Source organism: Chenopodium quinoa, unplaced genomic scaffold (genome assembly GCF_001683475.1).
Source record: "Chenopodium quinoa cultivar QQ74 unplaced genomic scaffold, ASM168347v1, whole genome shotgun sequence".
NCBI classification, from domain to species: Eukaryota; Viridiplantae; Streptophyta; class Magnoliopsida; order Caryophyllales; family Amaranthaceae; genus Chenopodium; species Chenopodium quinoa.
In genome coordinates, this window is record NW_018742418.1 from 8,010,422 (window position 1) to 8,036,007 (window position 25,586).

Genomic DNA, 25,586 nt, shown 5'->3' on the forward strand with positions numbered 1-25,586 from the left:
TGTAATAGCATGAAAAAACTTTTATTAACTAGATAAAGAGAAAGAAATATAACTTAGTAAATTTTATAATTCATACCAATGTATCAAGTACAATGGATATACACTTTCTAACTTCCCACTTGAGCTAAAAATGTAGTCTTCAAGCTAAACTTGAGCTTCAAATATGAATCTATAAAAATAAAAAAAAATAAACAAAACTTAGTAATTAATTAATACCTACATACATTGCTAAAGTATAACGCATCCTTAATCAAACTAACAATTGCTAATCACTAATTTATTTAAAATTAAGAGTAATTAATGTAATTTCACTAATTTATTCACTAATTTATAACACAATTGCTAATCACTAATTCAACCACATTATATTTTACATACCAAAATTCAACTAACTAACAAGGTTACTAATCTCTAATTTATTCAAAATTTCTCATTAAACCACCTAAAATTCACAGAAACATATAATATAGACAATTTAAGTAGCAACCAAAATTGGGGTTAAATTATATTGAAACCCTAGCTAACTTTAGTTTGCTCATGTGCTCAATAATTGTTTAAAATGTAAAATAAAATATAGGTAGAGAATTGAAAATAATTGTTCAAAATGCCCAACAAAATTAAAACTAACCCTAGATGGAAGTGGTGAAGATATCCACCATAATTGGAAGTGGAAGGGGAAGAGAGCTGGAGGGCAGAGGACGGCGGCTGCACGCAGGTGGTCGGTGGAGCAGGCGGCTGTGGTGGATGTCGGGGCTACTCCTTTGCATGCGCTGCTAAAATGAAGAGGGAAGAGGACTTCGCGGTGGTCGTTGGAGGACGCAGCTGTGGTGGAAAGGATTTTGGTGCAGGTGGCGGAAGTGGTTGAAGGGGTACCCGTGCGCACAGGTGGTGACTGTGGTGGAGGAAGGTGGTGGATTCAAGAGAAGGGATAAATGAAAAATGCATGGGAAAATGAAAAATGAAAAGCAAGGGGAAAGAAAGAGAAAGAAGAGAAAGCCCGGTCTTTTTTTAATAAAAAATTCGCACTGGTTTGAACCGGTGCTAATAACATCATTTTGCACCGGTTTGGTTTGAACCGATGCGATTACTCTTTCACTCAATCCCGCATATTTTTTTCGCACCGATTTCTAAAAACTGGTGCGCATTTTGCGGTGCTCATTTATGTTTTCTACTGGTGTTTTTTTTTTCTTTTTTTTATAAGAAGAAAAAGGATTTCATTAATGAAAGATAGCCAAATGGCACTTGTAAATAATTCCTAGGAAAATTAGAATTCCAACACAAGTAGAAATCACCTTAGAACTAGATACATCGCAGATTCGATCAACGGTCGCCTTAATAAAAAAAAAACTTCATCTGAATTAATACAATATGTGAGTTAGCACTAACTCGGCTTGAGATCCACTAATGAATAGTTGTTTGAGTGAAAATACTCATATGGTCTTCTAGATGCTTGCGGAGATTATGAAACCATAAATCTTCAATGTTCGGAAGACAAACCAAAAAAGAAATTAAATTAACCCTAATAGAATAACCACCATCTCAAAGATGGGATCCATTTATTGAAAGAAATTAAAAAGTTTTTTGGGGCTTACCACCGGTAAAAACACCGTTGGTAGCCCCTACAAAGATTCACAAAAGAGACCAGAAGAAAAGAGATGAAAGAGAAAGAGAAAAAGGAGAAGAGTGAAGGAAAATCTTCAAAAAAACAGAAAAAATCTAGCAATAGAGGCTAGAAAAACCCTCTCAAGGGAAAAACCCTAGAGGGAACCAGAAAAACCCTCCAAGGAGAAACCCTAGAGGAAACCTTAATTTTTTAATTTCTTTATTGATAAATGTTACTATCATAATGATTATCCGGCTAAGGCTAATAGATTTAATACAAATTTGTTTACTCCCTTTGTTCCTATTTTTTTCCCATTTAACTTTTCATGGTCTGCAAAACACACGTATTGAATTAATAAACGTAATAAAATAGAGAAAAAAAAAACAATAATACTATTCTTAATAATCTCTCCCTCCCTTGCTCCAAAAACTCAACACACAATTGCTGCTAACTTTAACAATCATATTGCGATGGACTTGGATTTGGATTAGTTAAACTCGACACACTTTTTTAGTTAATCTAATTGCATTTTCACACTACAAATGGAGATACTATGCCCATATAAATAGACTTACAACTCTAAAAACTAACAAGCTATAAAGTAGGAACTAATAAACAAGTGGGGAACTAATAAACACTGTACTCCACACTAACTCAAGCTAAGTACTTTGAATTACGTTCTAATAATAAAATTGATATTTAGGAAAATAGTATGCCACTAAAGTTCACTAGTTTTAGAGCACTAACTAACAAAACGTATATATCTCCATACAATCTTTGATCGATGTAATTAAAATGGAAATATATATGCATAACACATGCAAGTTGCATGGGAATTAAAACCCTTGATTTGAAAAGTTGAAATAATATACAACTTCAATTCAATGGTTGATGATACCATTATTTGGCTTGTATACACCTTCATGAAAAGAGGGGTTTGATTCAATGAAGTATCCTTTCTACTTCTTTAGTAGTCCATGCAATTACTAAAATACATATCGGTCAATATTGACCCTTTTCTACACTGTATAATTATGTATAGCTAGCTAAGCTACCTATACGTACTCACTATTTAATCTTGGAGCATAATAGATAATCTTCATATACACTAGGTATAAACATGTGAGATTATATTCATCTACTACAAGTTCATTATAATACTCCCTTGTTTTTTTTAAAAGTGTTACAATTATATTTTTGGGTAAACTACTCCTTCCGTCTCTATTTATTTGTCCCGTTGCAAATATTTGAATCTAATTTTAAAAACTTTTGAACACAAAATCCATTATTCTATCAAAGATAACGTTTGCATGTGGGATATAACATAATCGACAGATTCAACACAGGCTAGTCAGGAGGTGGAATTAGCAACAATATCTAAACTAAACAGCAGAAGAATAAATAGAAACAAAAAAATGTCACAACTTAATTTGTACTTGTTTGTAAATGTAAATGCAAAATTTGAATGAATTTTAGTATTTTGTTGAAAGAAAGAAGATTTTAATGATGTTAGAATGAAGGTTTATTTGAGAAATTGGAGAGAGAAATGAACTTGAAATTTTGATTTTTTTTTAAGGCTCAATTTCATTATATATAAAGTCACACCTATTCATATTATTTTGGTTTACGACATATATGTTATTTTGCTTTAATTTGTTATATAAGTTTAAGTTCCATGAGCTTGGTACTCTAGGATTACCTAATACTAAACTGAGAAAGTACGTAAACAAAAAACTTTTGTTTCTTTATTACAAAATCACTCGACCGTATCTATACGCAAAGTATATTCTAAGATTCAACAGTACTATTCATATTAGTAATATTATTACAATATCATATAACATATCCCATATATACTTTACAAAAAAATCCAAAACTATACAAAATCCAATAACAAAAAAATCACTCATATACTCCAACCCAAACATTCAGTAACTTTACAAGATCGTTCATGTTGTTAATAGGATAGTTTTACGTAAAATAGCTACAATAATTTTGTAGCTACTATATTTTGTAACTATTATAATCTTTTTCTCTGATCGATATTGTGTCGTTAATCTTTTTTTCCTAAGCTTTCTTGAAATTGACCAATAGCGGTTGATCATTAAGATCCAATAATCTCCTCCCATCATTGTCAACAAAAACACCAATATCTCCACACATCACCTTACAAAAGTTACAAACACTAGGGCAAAACACTATCTTATAATCATATGTACCACTTCCAGCCTTCTCTATCTTAAACCAATTACTAACCGTTTCGACACCCGGATTCCCGATCTGTCCTCCAAATCCTACGTACCGCCTCCCGGTCTCCTCGTCGATGGCTAACTGCCAGATAAACGACGGGCCGGAGGGCACACAAAGGGGGACGGCATCGAAGACAATGTTAAGGTCAGTGGAGACAAAAACTCTTTTGTCTTTAGGGTTGACCGAGTGCAACTTTAGAGGTATTCCATTGTTGAGTTCTCGGGTTTCTTGAGCTGCGGCGAGAGGACACAGCTCAGTGATGTTCTTTGGTTCAACTGTCAAGCCTCCACCTCGGCCTCGGACAACCGGGAGGATATAGTAAGGGGAATTAGGACGAACGGGGTGGCCATCGATGTCGAGGACAGCCGGGTTAGCCGCGGTGGTGGTGTGAAGGGAGAGAAAGAAGAGGAGGAGGATGGTGGCTGATGAGAAGATAAAGTAATTCATTCTGTTGACTTTGGGTTTGGTTTGACCTTTAGAGATATTAATAGATGTGTGAGAAGAATGGAAGATGAGAGTGGTATTTATAGAAAGTGTAAAGACAAGATGAGCTGTCAAGGATGATTAACTAATTATATACAATAATTTATTTTATTAGTCAGCAACTTTGACCAGATCTTTTTGTTTTTTTTTTTTGAGGAACTATGACTAGATCTAGTTATGGAATATATAAAAATTAAACAAAATTGTAAATTTTTTTTAGAGAGGATAAACATAACGTATTCGAGTAGCGAAGTCCATCCTTTCTCAATCTTCCGTTTCATTTTGGTATTCCTATTTTAAAATTTGAGAAAATCGAAATTAATAAGATATGGTTTTACTTTTTAATTAACAATAATAAGTATTCCTCTATTTTAATTTTCCCGCTTCAATTTGATATTCTCATTTAGCATATATGATAATTTATTCAAAATATATATATATATATATATATATATATATATATATATATATATAATAACATTAGCCAAAAAAAAAAAAAAAAAAAAAGAAGGTGTTGTACAACAAAACTAATTTAAACTTTTTTAATATATATTGACGGGTGAGTTAAGTTAGGGTCTTTGGGAATGGCGGTAGAATCATATTAATGATTAAATCATTAATTTAATCCTTTAATTTGACACTAGGTTAAAATTCCGTGCAATGCACATGTTAAATATTTTTAACAATAATATTACAAAATATAAAGTATATAAAAGATATTTAGAAATATTTCATTTGAGTATATATGGTATATAATTGTCAAATTGAAAGAAAATATCATAAGGTAAAAATAATTTACTTAGAGATTTTGAAAAAAAAAATAATAAAATAAAAAAGACGGGAATCTTTTTTTTTCAAGATAATGACAATTATCATAAAATGATTTGTTTTTAGTATAAGTTAATAGATAAATGGTATATATTTCGAGTTCGATTAGTTATGACTTAGATTTCGGTGGTGAAACACTAAAATGGATATACCAGTACAATTCTAAGATATACGCCGTATAACTTGTACTACTACTAGTACTCGTTAATATCTTAGATTAAATTAAGCACCGACCCTACATTATTTATATATAAAGTAATTGTAATTTGACCATTTGAGAAAGTCTCCAAAAGATTTTCTTCTACATTTTAAATATTATAGTAGGCTAAGATAATCAAGAATTTAACTGGATATTTTGTGAGAAACTATCAAATGTTGAAAGAAATTACCTAATAAAAGGTAAAATGTTATAAGATACTACCTTTTATCGAATTTTCATAATTGACTTAATTTTACGACGTTGATCCACCTTAAAATTAAACACCTCCTAAACCACCGTGAGGGTGGTTTTCAAGGTGGTAAGGTTATTTTTGGGGTGGTTGGAGAATATTCCGAGTTGGTAAGGTTAAATTAGTGTTTCGGGATGGTGGTTTTTGGGGTTAGAGGTGGTGGTTTGGGGGTTGAAAGGTGGTTTAGGTATGGTGGAGGCGATTTCAAGCAAGTTGTTTTAATTTTGGAAATGAAAGCGGTGGTTTTGAGAGTGTTTTGAGGTCGGTGAACGGTTAGGTAATACTTTACAACATTTAATCTTTTCTTAGGTGTTTTCTTACAACATTTTACCTTTATTAGGTAGTTTAATACAACATTTTTTTTTATTAGGTAATTTCTCACAAAATTTGGGTTTATTAGGTAGTTTTTGACAAAAAGACCTTTTAAAAATAGTAATTTGGTTTTGGTTAAGCTTCCAATTCATTCACAGCTATGCCTTTTGTAGCTAGTAGGTGTTTGATCATTAGCTTTCAGCAATCAGCAATGAGATGACGCTTATCCCTGATTGTACCTAAAGAACCTCAATGGATTAGAGGATTGAAATATATTCGTATTTGTTTTCATGCAACTTAGCTAGACCGAAGGCATATATTATTACGAAGTATATAACAATATAAGGGCCGAGAGGTCCGAGGCCAACTTGAATTGCAATTGATTATTTGCGCTTAAGATAGGTACATGGGTGGTGAGCAACTTTCGCCAGTGATGTGCAGCATAGTTCATATTCCTGCACACATAATCTAGTTGATTGGTACTACATAGACAATGTTCGATGAAACGAGCAACCATGCATCATGCTTAAGGGATTTCTTTAACTAGATACTCCTATGACCTATTCAAAATGTATAGTTTAAGCTATTAAAATCATTTACAATTCGTAAAAAAGAAAAAAAAGAAAAATTGCATCAAGAAAACCTGCTTTAATTTTTATTAAGCCTAGTAACTTCTACCATGTGCGTGTAAGCAAGGTAGATCGGAAATCCTACATCAAACATGATGTAAAACATCAATCACCAAACATTATGACAAGGGGAACAAACATTGTTAGGGTTGATGAGTGTGTAGCAAAAGCAAATTCAAGATCTAGGGATTGAGAAAATAATAATAATAATAATAATAATAATAATAATAATAATAATAATAATAATAATAATAGGGATTCGGAGTAAGACAAGATAATAATAGTGATGGACACATAATATTTAACATGAGAAAAATCCTAGTAGAGACAAAAATTTTATGGACAATGAGCATCCGAAATAATTCGCTATTTATTAAAATAGGAGAGTACAAGTACCATTACATATATGGGGTGATTAAAGACTAGTATTGTACAACAATATAATAATATTATAACTCTCACTATCTATTAACTATTACTAAAACAAAACGTTGCTGACGTCATCATTGTCCACATGTCACTCTCATAATAAAAAATTTCCTGCCTAAATGCAAGGATGATGTCATCTTTTTTTTTTTTTTTTGGAGCTATCATATTTAATAACTTTGAAATTTGAATATTAGAAACTTCTACATTACAACTACAACCTATCAATTTATCCTTAAATAGAAAAATAATTTTAAGTAGAACACTAATAAATAGACTCCTACATTGAAATATGTATTAGGCGACGTTAAACAGGTATTATATCATAATTTTTATGAAAATCTAAAATTTTAAAAGTAAAGATATTTTTGTACAATTCAAGGTGCATAATTCTTATAAAAATAGATTTTATGTAAACCGCGCATCGCACGGGTTCCAACCTAGTTAGGAATAAACTTAGATCACAAAGGATCGGAGCAATATAAAACGAATAGTGGATTAGGGAGATTGCGTGTAACGTGTAAGAGCACTACAAGAATCAGGTCAATTTTCAACGGAATGGTTCCGACGAACACAAAATTCCGTCGGAAAAACCGAAATTTCCGACAAATTCAAAAAATCCGTCGGAAATTTCTGACGGAAAAAAATTCTGTCGGAAAATATGAACTTTCCGACGGAATTTCCGTCAGAATCTAATTTTTATAAAGTAAAATAAAAAAAAATAAAAAAATAAAAAATAAAAACACCCAAACCCTAAACAGTCAACCCCCCTTCTCATTTCCGCCTCTTCTTTCCCATACTTCTTCCCCTTCTCATTCTCTCTTCTCTCCTCTTATCTTCTTCTCGATCTTCTCCTTCTCTCTCATCTCTTCTTCTCAATCTTCTACTTCTTTTTCTCTCTCATCTCCTCCTCCCTCCTTTGTCCTCTTTCTCGGTCTTCTTCTCCTTCTCCCTCCTCTTTCTCTTATCTTCTTCCTTTTCTCTCTCTCTCCATCCTCCTCTACTCTCTCCGTCCACCACCAACATTATCAAGCACCGTCAACAACAACGCCGCTGCAACGTCAACCACCACCACCATCAACTGCCCATGAAAACCCCGACCACGGCCCTTATTTGCTGCGTCCACAACTCTAGATCGAATTCGACCGCGGTATAACAAATTAATGGTTTTTTAGGTCGAATTCGACCATGAAAGATCCATTTCTAGGATTTTCATGGTCGAATTTGACCATATGAACCTAAAGTTGAAGATTTCATAAGGTATGTTTACTCTTTTCTATTAATTTAATATATATAGTTTTTTAAATTTTTTGGGTAGTGTCGGTGGTGGTCTGATGTGGGGGTAGTGGTGCTAGTGGTGAAGCGTGGTGGGTGTGGCTAATGTGTGTGCGTGTGGTGGGTATGGCTGATGTGTGTGCGTATGGTGGGTGGCGCTGGGTTTGTGGTGGCTGTGGGCTTAAGGGGGTTTAGGGTTAGGGTGGGGGGATGGTTTAGATTCAGGCTTAAGGTTAGTTTGGGGAGAGTGACAGTCTGATGGTGGTCTAGGCATAGGGTTAGGGTTAGTTAGAGGCTGATGGTGGTTTGATGTGGGGGGTAGTGGCGGTGGTGGTCTGATATGGGGGTTAGGATTAGTTAGGGGTTGGAGGTGGTGATACGCCGTGTCAGTGGTGGTGCGGCGTGTTTTTTTGTTTAATTTGATTGAAGCATTTTTTGAAGGAATTTCCGTCAGAAATTTCCGGCAGAATTGGTGTCCGTCGAAAATTTCCGACGGAATTTTGTCGTCGTTTTTCCAACATAATTTCTGTCGGAAAAGGTCGTTTTTTCTATAAAATCTTTTCCTACAACTAGTTCCGACGGAATTTAGGATGTTTCCGACGGAATTTTTCCTTCGAAAATGGCCTGTTTTCTAGTAGTCGAGAAACAGTCAAAGAATGTATGAGAGATTGAAATATCGTAGGAATATTGGAGGATGATGTAGCTTAGGTGCATTACAGGCTCACAAATAATTCCAAACACAAATGTTAATAAATTTTGTAAGGAGGTGGAAGAAGTGTGTGGAAACATTTATACTTTACATGTATCAAGAAGCTTCACAAGCATTTACCTATATTCTTCCACAAGTTTCGCCAATTTCTCGCATGCAAGAATTTTCAAGAGACCTTAGAATTTAGAAACCTTGAGATACAATTGGTTGGGCTTATGGAATTCGAGCCACACTGCCTCCATCTCCATTTTACTCGCTATTACCATTCAACTATATACATGCGAGAAATATTAGGTCAAATGGGTAAAATGAGATGGAAAAAGTAGCTAGGAATTTATCTATACTTGTCGATCAAGCCGAATGCTACAAAGAAATGGTAGCTACTACCTTCATATAGATCAATACTAGCAAGGAAAATCCATTTGTAAGCCGCTAGAGTATGACTGTATGAGTGTATGACCCGTGAAATGGGTTTTAGCAATCATTCATCCACGACCAGAGAGGGTATTAGTTAATTTGAAAAGAATGCTTGGAGATTTCCTTTCGCAAGCTCGAAATATCACGCACTAGTCATGTTCGTTTTTCGTGGGTTTTTTTGTTGTGTTTGAGGTCTGGACTCATGGTGAACCCAGTCTCATACTCTCATGTAATGTGTTAGATTCTCATTATACTAAAGAGTAACTCAAACGGAAATTAGGATAGTGTAACACTTATTATAAACAATAAATGGAGATATTTTTGTTAATATAATTAATGTCACAATAAAATAAGAAAAGTTACTCGAATGAACAAAGAAGACTTCTTTATTTTAAGTAATTAATGCTACCTGATTAGGGGAATTTTCCTGCCACGTGGACCAATTAAACGCTACCACGTGTCATCCGCGTGGACCAACCAGAGCCCGCTATGTGTCACCTCATGAGAGGTCCAGAGTGGACCAATCTGGCCACGACACGTGGCTGGCATAGCCCAACAGGAAACTGGCCTCAAACGGCCCAAATTCCTAGGCAAAGCCCAATAAGTCCTAGGTTTACTGAAACCTAGTACTGGACACGTTTTCCAACACCCTATAAAAGGGAGATGTTTCTCCTCGGGAACACAATGAATACACATTAACTCACAATCCGAGAAAGTCAGACACCTGACACCTCGAACTGAGCAATTACACATTGCAGATACTCTCTTGGAATCCAAGAGAGACCCTTTAATTTCCGCACTTTACTCCTCAAATACGTTCTAACTTGATTGTCGGAGGTGGAATTCCCACCCACAGGAGTCTCCGTTGTTTTGCAGGTACAGGCGTCCAGAGTTTAGTCTTGGTATTGTAACTCTACCGCAGGACATCAAAAAACCCCGAAACATTTGGCGCCGTCTGTGGGAAGAGTACTTCAAAGATAACTTCACAAGAACCTGTACCGCCCCTAAAGGAGAAACGACCCTTAGATGAAGCCCAATTCGTTTCAGACCAAGATACGGATGACGACTATGATGTCGCTACCCACACGGCCCCTGACGGGTCCCTCAGAACATGGTGCATCCGTCCCACGGAAAGGAGGGAATGGAACACCGACCAGGAAGGGCCTAGTGGAAACAGTCAACCAGCTGGCTGGACAGCTATAGGTGGCCGAAGGATCCACCCCCATCACTATAAACGAGCTCATGACAAGTTTCAAAGGGGAGATAAAGGATCTTATTAATAAACTGACGGTTGTCCCTACTAAGGAACAGTCGGCTAAAAATCCCCCTCATTCTGGGAGGAATAAGCCGGTCAAAGACCGAGAGGCCACTCCTTACCCTAAACCAAGGGAGGGACAGAAGCCCTTGATAAACTTGGCTAGACTTCGGTTCCCTGAGCCAGGGAAGAGGAAGGCCATCCGGCATGTACAGCCGGATGGTTCCAAGAAAACATATTCCAATGCTCGGATGTTAATCCAGCAAAAGAAGAATATGCAACTAACAAAGTCGGCTTCAACGTCGAACTTCAATGACAGATTTCAGAATGCCTCAATGAGGTATTCTCAATTAAACCAAGAAGACCAGACAGGCGGCATGTCCGCCCACTCTAGTCCCCAGATGTTCCAAGCGGCCCCATATGCGCCTCAGCAACCATACATGCCATCTGGACAACCATATATGCAGCCTACCCTCTTCGGGGGGCAGGCGGCACAAAACTTCCAGCCCTTGGACTGGCAGCTCCGACTGCTAAGACTTGGAGAACAACCCACTACATTCTCCAAGGAAATAACTGAGGCCACACAGGCGGCCAAGGTGAAAAATGTGTTGGTAGGTACTTATGATGGTACCACCAACCCAGAAGACCACTTGATGGCATACACCAACCTTATGTATCTTCAAGGGTTGGACGATGCCACATGGTGTAGATGATTCCCAGCCACATTGAAGGGCGTCGCCTAGCAATGGTTCGACAACCTGCCAGCCAGATGCATCAATAACTTCAAGACGCTTGCATACTTGTTCGCGTCAAACTTCTCAATGAATATCCCTGCAAAGAAAACAAGGCTTGACTTGGGAGCCATACAGCAGGGAGAGAAGGAAGGGCTACGCTCATATATCAGGCGGTTCAATCTGATGAGAATTCAGATTTAAGGGCTGTCTAATGAGGTAGCCTACACAGACTTTTTCAAAGGTCTAAAGGACGGGTCGGCCTTCAAGTTCGATCTTGTCAGAAAGAGGGTAGCTACCCTCCATGAGGCACTAATGGAGGCAGACACCTATATACAGGCAACCGAGCTCTGTAATATCAGTAAGCAGTTAGACTCAAAGAGGTCTGACAAGAGAGAGAGTCAGCCATCACAGCCAACTAAGAAAGGAGAAAAGAAAAGAAAAGAAAAGAAGTCTGGGTGGCTAATACTACTGAACAGCCATACCAGAAGAAAAATAAAAAAGCAAAGACGTACTCCCCAAAGTACGATTTTAATAAGGATAGTTACTCCATCCTAATGGAGATTAAGGATCGGGTCTCTATCGAGAAGCCAGCCCCTATGAAAGGTTCCACCAAAAATCAGAACAAAAACAAATACTGCCACTATTATGAAGATATTGGCCACAACACCAACGAATGCTATAGCCTCAAGCGTCTATTGGACTGCCTGGCTGACAAAGGGGTACTCAAGCCCTATGTTCTAAGGTCCAAAGTTACCCTACAAACTGTTAGGTTTACAGTGAATTCAAACCAGAAAACACTTAATAAAACGTGTGGGACAAAACCTAAGTAAAGTAATTACAATAACAAATTAAAGTAATACAAACAAACACAACCAATGTGTTACAATCAAGTATTAATATCACTAAGAAATTACAGAAATTTCTAATGACTACACTAATGTGAAGTTTAATTACACTTGCCTTAATTCCAAGCCGATCAACCGAACATGAACATGAGAATTGCAACGTCCCTTGAGACTATGATCTTGATACACTGTCAAAGGCGTATGAATACTTTCCTAAAGGGATTAATTTCCCCCACACGGTGCTTGGGTTAATCCGGAAATTCCTTTTGAGATACAATTGACAGCCCTTTCCGTTCTTAGCACAAAGAATCGAAAACAAAGATGAATGATTCTCAAAGAAGGTTAAAATCAAGAAGTTTTTCTCAAATAGTTTGCAAGAAAATTTAGAGAAAAATTGGAGAATTCTTGGGGAGGAGATCAGAATGAATTTTCTGTTCTTTCTTTTCGAAAAACCTTCTTATTCTTAAAATAGAATCAACCGTCGTATAAAACCGCAAAAACGGCAAGACGCGCGGGCGCGCCACCACAGAAGCGCGGGCGCTCCACCATGGGGAGCGGGCGCGCCACAAGCTCGCGCGGGCGCGCCTCCTTCTTTGCCTAAAATAATTGAAATTCCAGGAAGTTAGCGCGATTTTAGCGCGGTTTAGGCGCGGGTCGCGCCATGCCATAGCGCGGGCGCGCCTCCAAACTTTTCCAGAATTTCCAGAAATTCATCGCGGTTTATGCGCGGTTTTGACGCGGGTCGCGCCTAACTGGCACGAGCGTGTTTCAGAAGCGCGAGCGCTCCTTCGACACTCTAAATTATCAACACAAACTAACACTGGGCAGCCGTCCAAAAAGAAGCCCCACTCTGTTTATAGTTCGGATACTAATGAAACTCCGATCTATACAATTGCAGGCGGCTTCGCTGGAGGCGGCCCTACCATCCGGGGTAATAAAGACTATGTCAGACGGCTCGATGTTAACTCAGTTGACGAGGGACAGGCGTCCAAGGACTCCTTCCCCGAAGTTGTTATTACTGAAGATAACAAAGGCAAAATCAGGAGGCCGCATGATGACCCTGTAGTCATCGAATGCAAAGTGGCCAATCAAAGAGTTGGCCGGATCCTCATTGACACAGTGAGTTCGTCTGACCTCATCAGTCACAAGTGCTTGGCCAAGCTCAGGTACAAGCCCGTGAGTGTGCACCCGGTCTCTCATCCCCTATTGCCCTATTGGGATTTGGAGGAGGTGTTGTACATCCGGTAGGTCGAATAGACTTACCCATTCGTCTGGGCGAAAAAGGAGAAGGACGCCACATGGTAATCCGGTTCTTAGTTGTTGAAGAGCTGACGGCCTATAACATGATTTTGGGGCGCCCCACCCTGAATGAATCCAAGGCTGTTATCATTCCTTCTCTTATGCTTCTCAAGTTTGAGAGGGATGATGGAACAGTCAGTTCCCTACGAGGAGACCAAAAGATGGCCAGCGAATGTTACCTCTCTGATGTCAAACCCACTGTGGTCGTATTCGGCCCCAGTGGAGAAACTACTGACCTTGATCAAGACAAGGAAGCTGCGCTTGCTGCAACAGTAACCGGCAAGAAGAGAAACGCCAACCAAATGGTGGCCGAGGAAAAAGACAGACAATAGCAATCACTGACCAGTCAAAGGCTGGATGAACTCCGTCCCTAGCCAGCTGGTGAACACATGGACATCGTCCTAGATGACTCTCGTCCTGACCGAACTGTTAAGGTTGGGACGACTGCTTTTGCTGAACTTGGTGTAGACTTGCACCACTTGTTAAAAGAAATCAAAGACATCTTTGCCTTTAAGGTGGACGAGATACCAGGCATCAGCCCGGATCTAGCTGTCCACAAGCTTGCTGTGGATCCCAAAAAGAAGAGGAACCATGGTGAGGAAAAAAGCCAGGTGGCAACCGCCGAGGTGAAGAAATTGTTAGATGTTGGGTTCATTCGGCAATGTTATTTCCCTAATTGGATTGCCAATGTTGTGCTTGTAAAGAAGCCGAATGGAACCTGGCGCATGTGTGTAGACTACATAGACTTAAACAAGGCATGTCCGAAGGATAGCTATCCTCTCCCAAAGATCGACGGTCTGGTTGACTCTACAGTCGTCCATGCCTTGATGAGCTTCATGGACGCCTATTTAGGCTTTCACCAGATACCTTTGTGGAAGAAAGATCGAGAAAAGACGGTATTCGTCACTGATTAGGGGTTATTCTGCTATATTGTGATGCCGTTTGGTTTGAAGAATGCGCCTGCTACCTTTCAGAGAATGATTAATACAGTCTTCGTTAATCAAATCGGAAGGAATGTGGAGGCGTACATTGATGATATGATAGTCAAATCCAAACTTCATACAGACCATTTTACAGATCTCCGAGAAACATTCGCCACACTCAGGCGACACCAGGTCATGCTCAATCCCAAGAAGTATGTTTTTGGTAATAAGTCTGGGAAGTTCCTTAGATTTCTGATTAATCAAAGGGGGATAGAGGTCAACCCGGAAAAAATACAGGCGATCATAGACATGCAGTCACCCCGCACTGTAAAGGAAGTTCAAAAATGAATAGGTTGTCTGGCGGCATTGGGGAGATTCCTCAGTCGGTCAGGCGACAAGTGCCTCAATTTCTTCCAAGCAATCAAGAAGAAATCTATGTTTGAATGGGGGACGGATGCAAAGGCAGCCTTCCAAAAGTTGAAGCAACACTTGCATTCTTTTCCAAGGCTCGTCAGCCCTCTGTCAAAGGAAGTGTTATACATGTACTTGGCCGTCTCTGATCATGCTCTCAGTGTTGTTCTCCTTGCTGAAAGAGACGACTGCCAGCTCCCCGTCTATTTCATCAGCCGTGTCTTGAAGAATGCTGAGTTACGGTACCCTATGGTTGAAAATTTTGGCCTAGCCCTCTTCATGGCAGTTAAGAAGCTGAAACCTTACTTCTTGGCACATCCAGTCGTAGTCTTCATTGACCAACCAATCAAGCAGCCACTGATAACCATGGAATCATCCGGCCGAATGATTAAATGGGCAATTGAAATGCAAAGCCTAAAAATTACTTTTGATCCAAGGAAAGCAGTGAAGGGGCAGGCACTTGCCGACTTCATTGTTGAAATGACTAGGCCGGCTGATCCAGAAAATCCTGACCAAGTCTAGGAGGTATATGTGGACGGGAGCTCCACAATGAACGGCTGTGGTGCAAGCGTCATATGTCAGTCTCCTGAGGGAAACAAGTATGAGTATGCACTGCGTTTTAAGTTCCAAGCCTCGAACAATGAGGCAGAATACGAAGCCCTACTAGCCGGAATCCGCATGTGTAAGGCGGCGGGGGCAAAGAAAGTGAACGCCTGTTCAGATTCACAATTGATTGTTAGCCAATACCATGGTGACTATGAAGCCACACATCCGGCTATGATCAAGTATCTACAGGCGGTCAAAGAAGAAAATGGGATACTTGAAGAATTCCACATGAGTCAAGTGCCCAGGTCCGAGAATAACCAGGCAGATGCCCTCTCCAAATTGGCATCATCCGCCTCTTGTGACACACCAAGGTCTGTTTTCTGGGAAGTAATGGAAAAAATAAGCATTGAGGAGGAACTTATTGGAGTCCTTGATCAAAGCTCAACCTGGATGGATGGCATCCGGGCATACTTAATAGACGACACCCTACCGGATACTTACCCAGAGATGATCATAATAAAAAAGCGTGCGTCCAACTTCGAAATTCATAAAGGGGAACTTTTCAAGAAAGGCTATCTTCAACCTCTTTTGAAGTGTGTTACCCCAGAAAAGGGTCAAGAGGTCCTCGAAGATTTGCATTCAGGGTTTTGTGCCTCCCACATAGGCGGCAGGACCCTAGCAAAGAGATTCAGGAGGCAAGGCTACTTTTGGCCTACCCAAGAAACAGATTCCATAGAGATGGTGAAAAAATGTGACAAGTGTCAAAGGTTTGGCAAGCTCATCCATTGTTCGACAACTTACCTAACGGCTATCCATAACCCAGTACCATTCGCCAAATGGGGCATGGACATTCTGGGTCCGTACACGCCTGCTACAAGCGGACGGAGGTATATTTTGGTTGCTGTCGACTACTTCACCAAATGGGTAGAGGCAGAGGCAGTCAAAGGCATTAAAACAAAAGATGTTATCTCCTTGATTTGGAGAAATGTCATCACCCGGTATGGAGTATTCATGTCTATGGTCTTTGATAATGGTCCTCAATTTGAGACGTCTGCTCTCAAGAACTGGTTGGGAGACCAGGGGATCTCTCATTGCTTTGCATCAGTCGGCCGCCCCCAAGCAAACGACCAGGTTGAAGCCTTCAACAAGTTAATCTCTAATGGCATCAAAAAGAAAATTGAAAGAGTTGGCCATCAGAACGACTGAAAAAGGGGCGACTGGTGAAACCCCATTTCTCATGGTTTATGGAGCATAAGTTGTTCTTCCTATTAAGCATTATGAACCGACTCTTCAACTGATGCTTTATGACGAAGAGGCTAACTGGGAGGCCATGCCGCTAGCATTGGATTCACTTCCAGAACGCAGGGGCAATGCAGCCTTGCGCCATGAGATCTACCGTCTGAGAATGACGAGAGCTTATAATAAAAGAGTGCACAAGCGACCCCTAAAATTAGGGGACTTTGTGTTATGAAAAATGGACTCCTAACTGGGATGGCCCCTATGAAGAAGTTAGAGGCGGCACCTACCGCCTGGAAACACCAGATGGCAGGCAGCTAGCCAGAACTTGGAACGTAGACAACTTGAAAAAGTACTACTTCTGAGATTTGTAAATTATTTGAAAGCATATCAATAAAATTTGTAATTTATTTTTCAGTTTTTTGCAAGTCTCCTCAGTGGGGCAAGCCGCCTGTATAATACACAGTCGGCCTTATTTCTTTTAATTACTTACTCTCACACGAGTAAAAATGTTAAGTCTATACAACTTAGCAAACTGTTCTTTTCTGAACTACTTAATGAGGCCACAGGCCGGATGATCAACCTGAGGCCCATGGTCGGATGATCCTTATAAAATTAAACTAATACGATTGTCCCAAACAATAGTAGGCGTCCGGCAACATCCATTCGGGTGAATTCGTCGCAGAAAGTATCTCTCATTTGGGTGGCACATTGCTCTATAAACCTAAAAACAAACGGCCCTACCGAATGTCCCCAAGCATCCTCGTAGTCGTTTGACATGAGACGAAGATAAACATACCGCTTTACTACGAACACGCGGTAGACAATTAAAATCTAAGTCAGAAACCGCCTGTTATTTCTTGGGACAATACAGTCGGCATAATTTGAGTGAAAAGCTAAGCAAACTTGGTAAAAAAAAGAGGTACCATGCGGCCAAAACCGTCTGTTTCTTCTACTCACTCAAATCAAAGTGACAGAGATTGATTAACCCCAAGGGTTAACTCATAGTCACTCCAGCAAACTTGGGATGGAACCTAACAGTGCGAACCAAACCGCTTGTTTTTTGGCAAACAAACGGTATTCGGCCACTATTCCTCTAAAAAGTGCAAGCTATAAAACTTTGTAAATAGGAAAGAAAAACATGCGGCCACAGCCGACTGTTTCTTCTGTTTACTCAAATTCAAGTGACGGAGACTGATTAACCTCAAAAGGTTAACTCATAGTCACTCAACCAACCTATAATGGAACCTAAAAGGTACGAATGAAGCCGCATGTCCTTGTAATAAACAGACGACATTCAACCACTATTCCTATTTAGGTTAGCAACACCGTTGAAGCTACCACCTGTAACCTAACCGGCGGTTGCTACTTTCATTAAAAACATCCAGTTTGGCGCCTGTTCTGTACAAGTACCAAACAGACGGACTATTTACAACCAATAAAATAAACTAAGTACAAAACTTAGTGGCAAAAGCGTGGTTCGTATAAAGAACTATATTGAGGCCGAGAGCCGGATAATGCTGAGTGTATGGCCGTCTGTTTAATGGCCGCCTGTGCGCCTGGTTTGGGGCAATCATCATAGTGATTTATTGACCTAGAAATCAGTCATACTCTTTAAAGTATCAAAGATTTCCAAGTCAATCCATCAACCTTAGAAAACCAGGCGCACAGGCGGCCAGGGGCAAGAACAGTCGGTATACCAAAAAAATCGGTGTTTTGAAAAATTTGCATTCATACAAAAAGGCAAGCTATACTTAGCGAAAATTCATGAAAGGCAAAAATTCAAAGCAAAGTAAAAATTGGAAAATCCGGCAAAACTGCCGGATGTTTCATATAAACAGTCGGCCATAAGACCGACAGAAATGTTGAAATTGTCAAATAAACTCCGTCCCCTTGGTCGGCTAATGATACAAAGCATACGGCACGCAGGGCGAAGAAAAGTTGAGAAATAAAAAGAAAGAAAGCTCAAGCAACCAGAGGGCGTACATCAGCATTAGCAGCCGCATTCGTCTGGTCCCCAATCGGCCGCTATTCTGTTTCCTCAACCTCCCCCTCCTTCTCCTCTTCCTGGTCCGTCTCCCTAGAAGTAGAATCAGTTTTCTCTTCCTCGCCCTCTTGGGCTTGGTTCAGAATCAGATCATTGTATTCCTTGGTGGAGGCGGCAAATTGATTCTCCCACTTTTCATAACTGCTCTCTGGGAAGAGAACCCCCCATATCCGCTTCATGATGGCGCTGCAGTCGTCCATCATGTCCTTGACTAGGGCCTCCTTCTCTTCATTAGCACTTGAAGTGTATTTTTTGGCAAGTTGGGTCTCCTGGTTGGCCAGCCGCTGCTTCAGTTTGTCCACCCGAGTGCGGAGGCCGGCTGCTTCTTTATCCGCCTCTCTAAGAGGCTCGAGCTCAGCCTTAAGGTCCTTAACAGACAACTCCGTCTCAAAGATCCTCTTCTTGGCCGCCTCTAAGTCCGATTTGACATGCAAGTTGGCATCCGCCTGATAATACAGTATGTCAGTATTCAGAAGTTCATTTTGAACAATCTAGAACATAGCTTTGTCAGAATAAGAGGCGGCCTAGGCCTTCGCAGCCTTTACCTCTTTGCTCTTTTTGGCTAGGGGCTTGCGGAGACCATACACTCGCAGCATAGACTACACTCGGCCAAAAACAATCGTCACTTACAAGCGACCAAGGCAACTATTTAAACAACAAAAAGAATTTTTTACTAAGTATACCTCGGCCAGGAGAGCCAAGATGGCTTCAAGATTAAGGGTGCCGACTCCCTTAGCAGACTCCCTGTCCTCCACAGGGATGGCCTTCAGCATGGACCTAGCCATTTGAACCAAATCCGGCCTTTAAGAGACATCTGCACAATCAATACTCTATAAGTACTTGGTGTAAATTCGGCCAATAGACCGACTGCTCCCAGAAGTGCTAAACGACTGCTAGTTGAATTTGACCCTCAAAGGATAAGGGAAAGGACACAAGTCTTTGATACCTTTGGCAGCCGCCTCCTTCTCCTTCCCATACCGACTGCCAGCAAGGACGGCTGGAGATTTTGGAGGTGGGTTGCTTTCTGGCCTTGAGGCCACATGTTTCCTGGCTCTCCCAGGGGTCGTTACGTCACCATCCGTCTGTTTCCTAACTTTAGGATCCGTCTGGGAGGAGGAGGAAGGCTTCGCTGAGTTTCCCTGTAAAATAACCACAATGAGTAAGAAGCAGGCGGCAGGAAAAGCTAAATGAGATGCTGTCAAAAACTCACCTTTGACACCTACACAACAGGCGACTCTTCAGCTGACCGCTTGCCCAAGATGGCCGAGCGTAACTGGGCAGCAGCTCTCTTTGATGTCGAGAGTTTTTCCATAGCTTTGTCTGCAAAAGATAAATCAGGGTTAGCTTGACGCAAAAATAACCAAGTTTAGAAGACACTTAAACAGGCGGTCAACTACCTCTCAGCATTTCTTCACGAAGGCCACAGGCGGCCAAATATGTCCCATCATACAATGGGAATATAATTTTGGGGAATAAACTCCCTCGCCCCAGTCTCGGGGTTCGCCTGAATATCTACTTTGAAGAGTCCTCTGTCAAGGATCTCTTCCTTTGCTTTGCGGGGAACAAGCGGTAGCTCTGAACCGCCTGTAAGGAAAGGAGGGTTCCTATTCCACCTGTTGATTTTTTTATTCCTGACTTTGTCAAGGCAAGAGATGATGTAGAAGGTGTTTCTCCAATCCTTTCACTTGCTCTCCTTCCCCAAAGTCATCATATAGCCCTTATGGCTAGATAACTGAAACCAGCCGGTCCCGCTTGCTTTTGGGGTCCGGTTGAGGTAATGCATGTGGGCGAATGCTTCGAAGCTGGGCTCTACTTGATGCATTTCGCAGCCGGCAACATAGCCCAATATGTTGAACCAAGAGTTTGGGGCCAGTTGTCAAACACCCAGTTAGTATCCGTCTAATATTCGCTCCACAGCCGGATGCAAAGGAAATCTAAGGCAAGCTTTAATAGCCGCCTCACAGCAGCCAAAACACTCATCCCCATAGTTGTACCCTTCTGGCCATACTACGGTGTCTTCAGCATCCGGCACACATAGAATGTAACCATGTCCCATGACATGGTCTTCTCTGAAGCTCCCTATTTTATCGGCCATCATCTTCCGCCTGCCTGCAGGAACATGATGGTAGTAGGCAAAAAATTGCTCTCGGCGGGTAGCAGACGGCTCCGCCCAATCTGCTCCCAATTCAAATGAGAGGGACTCTCTCCCGGCTCCTAGCCAAGAGTGTCTCTCCTCATATTCATCTGAGAATTTGCTAGAGGTATTTGGCTCAGATTCGTTGTCTGAGCTCTCGGACCTGGTGTCCGCCTGGTGGGCCAGATCAACAAAGGCTAGCATAACATTTTCAACAAAGGCAGTACGTCAGACAATTCGTTGACAGGCGCATAGAAGGAAGAGCCGTCTGAATTTGTCACCCTTGCAGTTCTCTTAGTTTTGGCCACGGTGTTCTGCACAGACACATAGACATTCGGACTTGGGGCAGTTCGTAAAGGGTGATCCATCAAGGGGCAGTCGGCACTCCTAGTTCTAGATTTAGCCGTCCCCAGTGACCGGTTGATCACTAACCTAGGCCGTGCCGTGTGCTTTTGAGAAACCATTTTCAAAAGAAAAACAGAAAAAGTACGAAAAAAGAAAAAGAAGCAGGCGGTTACCTTTAGTTGGTGAAGATGAGAGCGCTTGAAAAACTACAGCGGTTGTAAGAGCAGGCGGTCTGGTGCAGTCGAAATTTCTCTCTCAGAAAAAGACAAAGCTCTCTAGAATTTTTGGAAAATGTCCAAACAAATGATTTGGACATCCTCTATTTATAGGGAGGTAAATTTCAAGAGACAGTAAAAAAAAATAAAATAAAAATAAAAACGGTATAAACCGTTTGGCCAATCAGGAGGTGACATCTGTCATAGGCGCCACGTGGCAAGCCACGTCACCCCTGTGAGGGACAAATGATTAGGGGAATTTTTCCCGCCATGTGGACCAATTAAACGCTACCACGTGTCATCCACGTGGACCAACCAGAGCCCACCACGTGTCACCTCGTGAGAGGTCCAGGGTGGACCAATCTGGCCACAACACGTGGCAGGCATATAGCCCAACAGGAAACTGGCCTCAAACGGCCCAAATTCCTAGGCAAAGCCCAATCAGTCTTAGGTTTACTAAAACCTAGTACTGGACACGTTTTCCAACACCCTATAAAAGGGAGATGTTTCCCCTCGAAAACACAATGAATACACATTAACTCACAATCCAAAAAAGTCAGACACCTGCACCTCGAACTGAGCAATTACACATTGCAAATACTCTCTTGGAATCCAAGAGAGACCCTTTACTTTCCGCACTTTACTCCTCAAACACGTTCTAACTCGATCGTCGGATCGGAGGCGGAACTCCCACCCACAGGAGTCTCCGTTGTTTTGCAGGTACAGGCGTCCAGAGGTCAGTCTTGGTGTTGTTACTCTCCTGCAGGACATCAAAAAACCCCGAAACACTACCCTTATAGTTAATTGAGGTTTCTAGTATTAACAAAATGAGGTTACCTTTATGAATAAAAGTGGTTAAATATATTAATGAATAAGAGTTTCTCTTGTAAACAAATGTGGTCACATACAAGACTCACTGAAATAATATTGTAATTGGTGCAACCTACGTTACACACGATGAAAATTGTTGGATTTTTTGTACTTATGTAATACGGATTATGAAATACTTCCTTCGATTTATTTTAAGTGAACGAACCACAATGTATGTCAATGCAAAACTTTAAACTTATAATATCTTTAATTATCAATAAGTATAAAGTATAAAATATAAATTATTAGTTAACATTCAAAACTATACATTGAGATGTTTTGTTTAATAAGAAAACCCTATATATAACTTTATATATTTCTTTCTTATACATATATCACCACCATGGGTCAAAGAGTATACCAATAATGCCAAAGTTAAATTAGGATGCTTAATAACAACAAGAAAATAATAGTACATAAAGTATGGTCAAAGTAAACCAATAACGAATAGAACAACTAATTTGCAATTAATGGGTACCTAATAAGTTTTGTTCAGAAAAATTTGTTACAAAGAATCTTTTGAATGCACATGCACTTGTTTACTAGAAAGGACCTATTAAATTTAAGGGTTTTTCTAAGCTATACCTCTAAGGTAGTCGAGTTTCTAAGGTGTACCCATGCTTTTTCAAGTTTCTAAGCCGTGCCCTTCAACTACCTATCAATACTAAAATGTACCCTTATTAGTTGTTTAAAAGTTAATTGAGAGTGTGATTTCGTGGCTTCAATTTTCGTTATTAGGGTTGCGGTGGCTAAGATTTCTTTCTCCTATCATTTCCTTACCTTTTATCATCTTTTTATTAAACTTGTAGTTAACTTTAGGTGACGTGGAAGTCCCAAGGAGGGTACCATTCATTAATGGTAGTGAGTTGAGGGGCATAACTTAAAAATTTGAAAAAGCATGGGTACACCTTAAAAACTCGACTACCTTAAGGGCATAGCTTAGAAAAACCCTAAATTTAAAGTGGAGTAGAAGGACCTTTTAAAACATTTTTGTTGTGCCTTGGGACCTTTACACCGCAAAACGACAGATGACCACAATAGTCCTGCGTTGACCACCACGTGCGTGGCAAGCGATCACTCCTTTAACCTCAATTTTTTTTTTTTTTTTTTTTTTGGTTTTTTCCCACGTTTCCCTCCCCTTTCCCCCTAAACCCTTTTAGTTGCCCCCAAATCTCTTTCATATAACATTATTATTCATGATGATTAAATTAAAAGGTGTATTTCAAAGGAAATTTTATCATTCATATAACATTATTATTTCATGATTAAATTAATCATATCATATTTTTTCAAATTACATCCAAATTAATTTTCATAGTAACTCATGATACTCTAATTAATGTCTAAGACAATTGATTAATTAAATTTATTTTCCATTATTTGTAAACTTCGAATACAACTAATTTGTAATATTAGCTTTCTTGAAGTTAACCAAAAGAGGATCATGATCAGTTAAAAACAACACTCTCGTCCCATCTACCCGAACGAAAACACCCAAATCACCACAAACTGGCTTACAAGACTTACAACACTAGGACAATACACGAACTTGTAATCATACTCTCCTTTTCCAGCCTTTTCGATCTTAAACCAACTATCAAGCGTCTCAGCACCGGGGTTTCCGAGTGTTCCGTGTATATTTACTAATACTTTCCTGGTCCCAGCATCATTGTATAACTGCCATATATTTGTTTGCATGCAGAAGTTAAGAACTTCGAGCTCGAGGTTGAGGTCAGTGGAGAGAAAGATTAGACTGTCTTTATGATTAACGGAGTAGAATTTATAAGGAAAGCCATCCGGAATTTGCCCTTTGTCTAGAGCTATGAAGAGGGGGCATGGTTGAAAAACGAGTTTACTCGTCAAAACTAGGCCACCATAATGTGGGCCTCGGTTCACTGGGAGGATGTAGTAGTTAGTAGTGTTGGCTTGAAGAGGGTACCCATCGATGTCGAGGACGGTTATGTTGGCGGCAGTGGTGGTGAAAGGAGAGAGATTAAGCATGGTGAGGATGGTGGCTAACAAGAGGATTAAGTTGGACATATTAGAGAAAGCAAGTGAGGCTAGCTAGTATGACAAGTTTAGAGGGTGTATGTGAGTTGAGAGTAAAGAAGAAGAGTGGCAATTTATAAAGTAGATCATAGTTCATGCAATGCATGTGTAATAGGCAATTAATGCAACCAATTATCATAGGTCAACTCGGTCAAAGTTAATAGGTAACGCCCACTATGAATAAGGTGAAAAGGTAACGAAAATCACCCTTGAAATGCTCATAATAATGAGGGTTGGTCCACAACCTCAAAATAAAATGAGATATAAATTCTTACTAGTAATATATATATATTCGTGTGGTCAAAATAAAATAATTTTGACCAACTTTTATGATTTACACTAAAGAATTAAATTATCATGTGGGATTTTATTAGTTTCGTCTAAGTTTAAAATTTTCAAAAATCAACTTTTTATAATTTTCACTTTTACATATCCAAAGATATTAATGGTTAAAGACGCACATTAAAAACTGCGCAAATACAAAGTGAGTTGAACTTTCAAGAACGATGGGAGTATAAAGAAAATAACATTTTGGTCATGTCTCATATTGTTCCTACAAATATTGTCCATTTAATTAAAGTTAATTGCTGCCCCCTTTCTGTTATACAAGATGAGCCATAGTGGAATTAGGGCTTGTTTAGTTCACCTTATTTTTTCTTATCTGATCTGGTTGTTAGATTTGACCAAATTTTGACCTTAAGTGTACGATAATCTATGAGGAAAAAATATATCAAGTGTGGTCTTGTTAGATTCGTAATAATGTGCATTTTATTAATAAGTAATCTTCATAATTTTTTTCATGATCTGAACTTATTTTTTCTAATCTGATCTGATTTGAACTTATTTTTTCTAACCTGAACTTATTTTTTCTGAAATAAGTAAAAATAAGTTTAACTAAACAAGGCCTTATTCTAATAGTGGCAATTTTACTGTTTTATCAGCTATGTGACTAGCTCATAACGTCCCTTCCCGTACTAAATTTGACGGTTCAGTTCAATAGTCATATGGCTAAGGATTGGGGTATCCAAAATAATCTAAGGTAATCGGTAAACTACTGTAATAGTGGTGGTTACTGGTTAGGGATGGTTTATGGTGGCTAAGGGAGGGTGGCTAATGTGGTAAATGATAACAGATTACTCGTATATGTCATTGTCATCTAAGTTGGATCATATTATCTTGCGCACATATTATCTATTTACTTATTACAGAGTATTTATTTTGATGGGAATTTTCTTAAGTTTGATTTTGAAATTTAAAGTCAAGCTATGTAAAACTAAGTGATTGAATTAATGCGCT

The 25,586-nt window shown here is 39.6% G+C and overlaps 1 protein-coding gene and 1 pseudogene across 1 annotated transcript; both read right to left on the reverse strand.

Annotated features, from left to right (window-relative positions):
• Window positions 1–3,385: 3,385 nt before the first annotated feature.
• LOC110712481 (kunitz trypsin inhibitor 2-like) lies at window positions 3,386–4,391 on the reverse strand. The gene has a single exon (XM_021890949.1). It carries the CDS (start codon window positions 4,298–4,300, stop codon window positions 3,671–3,673), a length of 630 nt encoding a protein of 209 aa, XP_021746641.1. The 5' UTR covers window positions 4,301–4,391; the 3' UTR covers window positions 3,386–3,670.
• Window positions 4,392–23,060: 18,669 nt separating this feature from the next.
• On the reverse strand, window positions 23,061–24,416 carry LOC110707354 (annotated as a pseudogene).
• Between the last annotated feature and the right edge of the window lie 1,170 nt (window positions 24,417–25,586).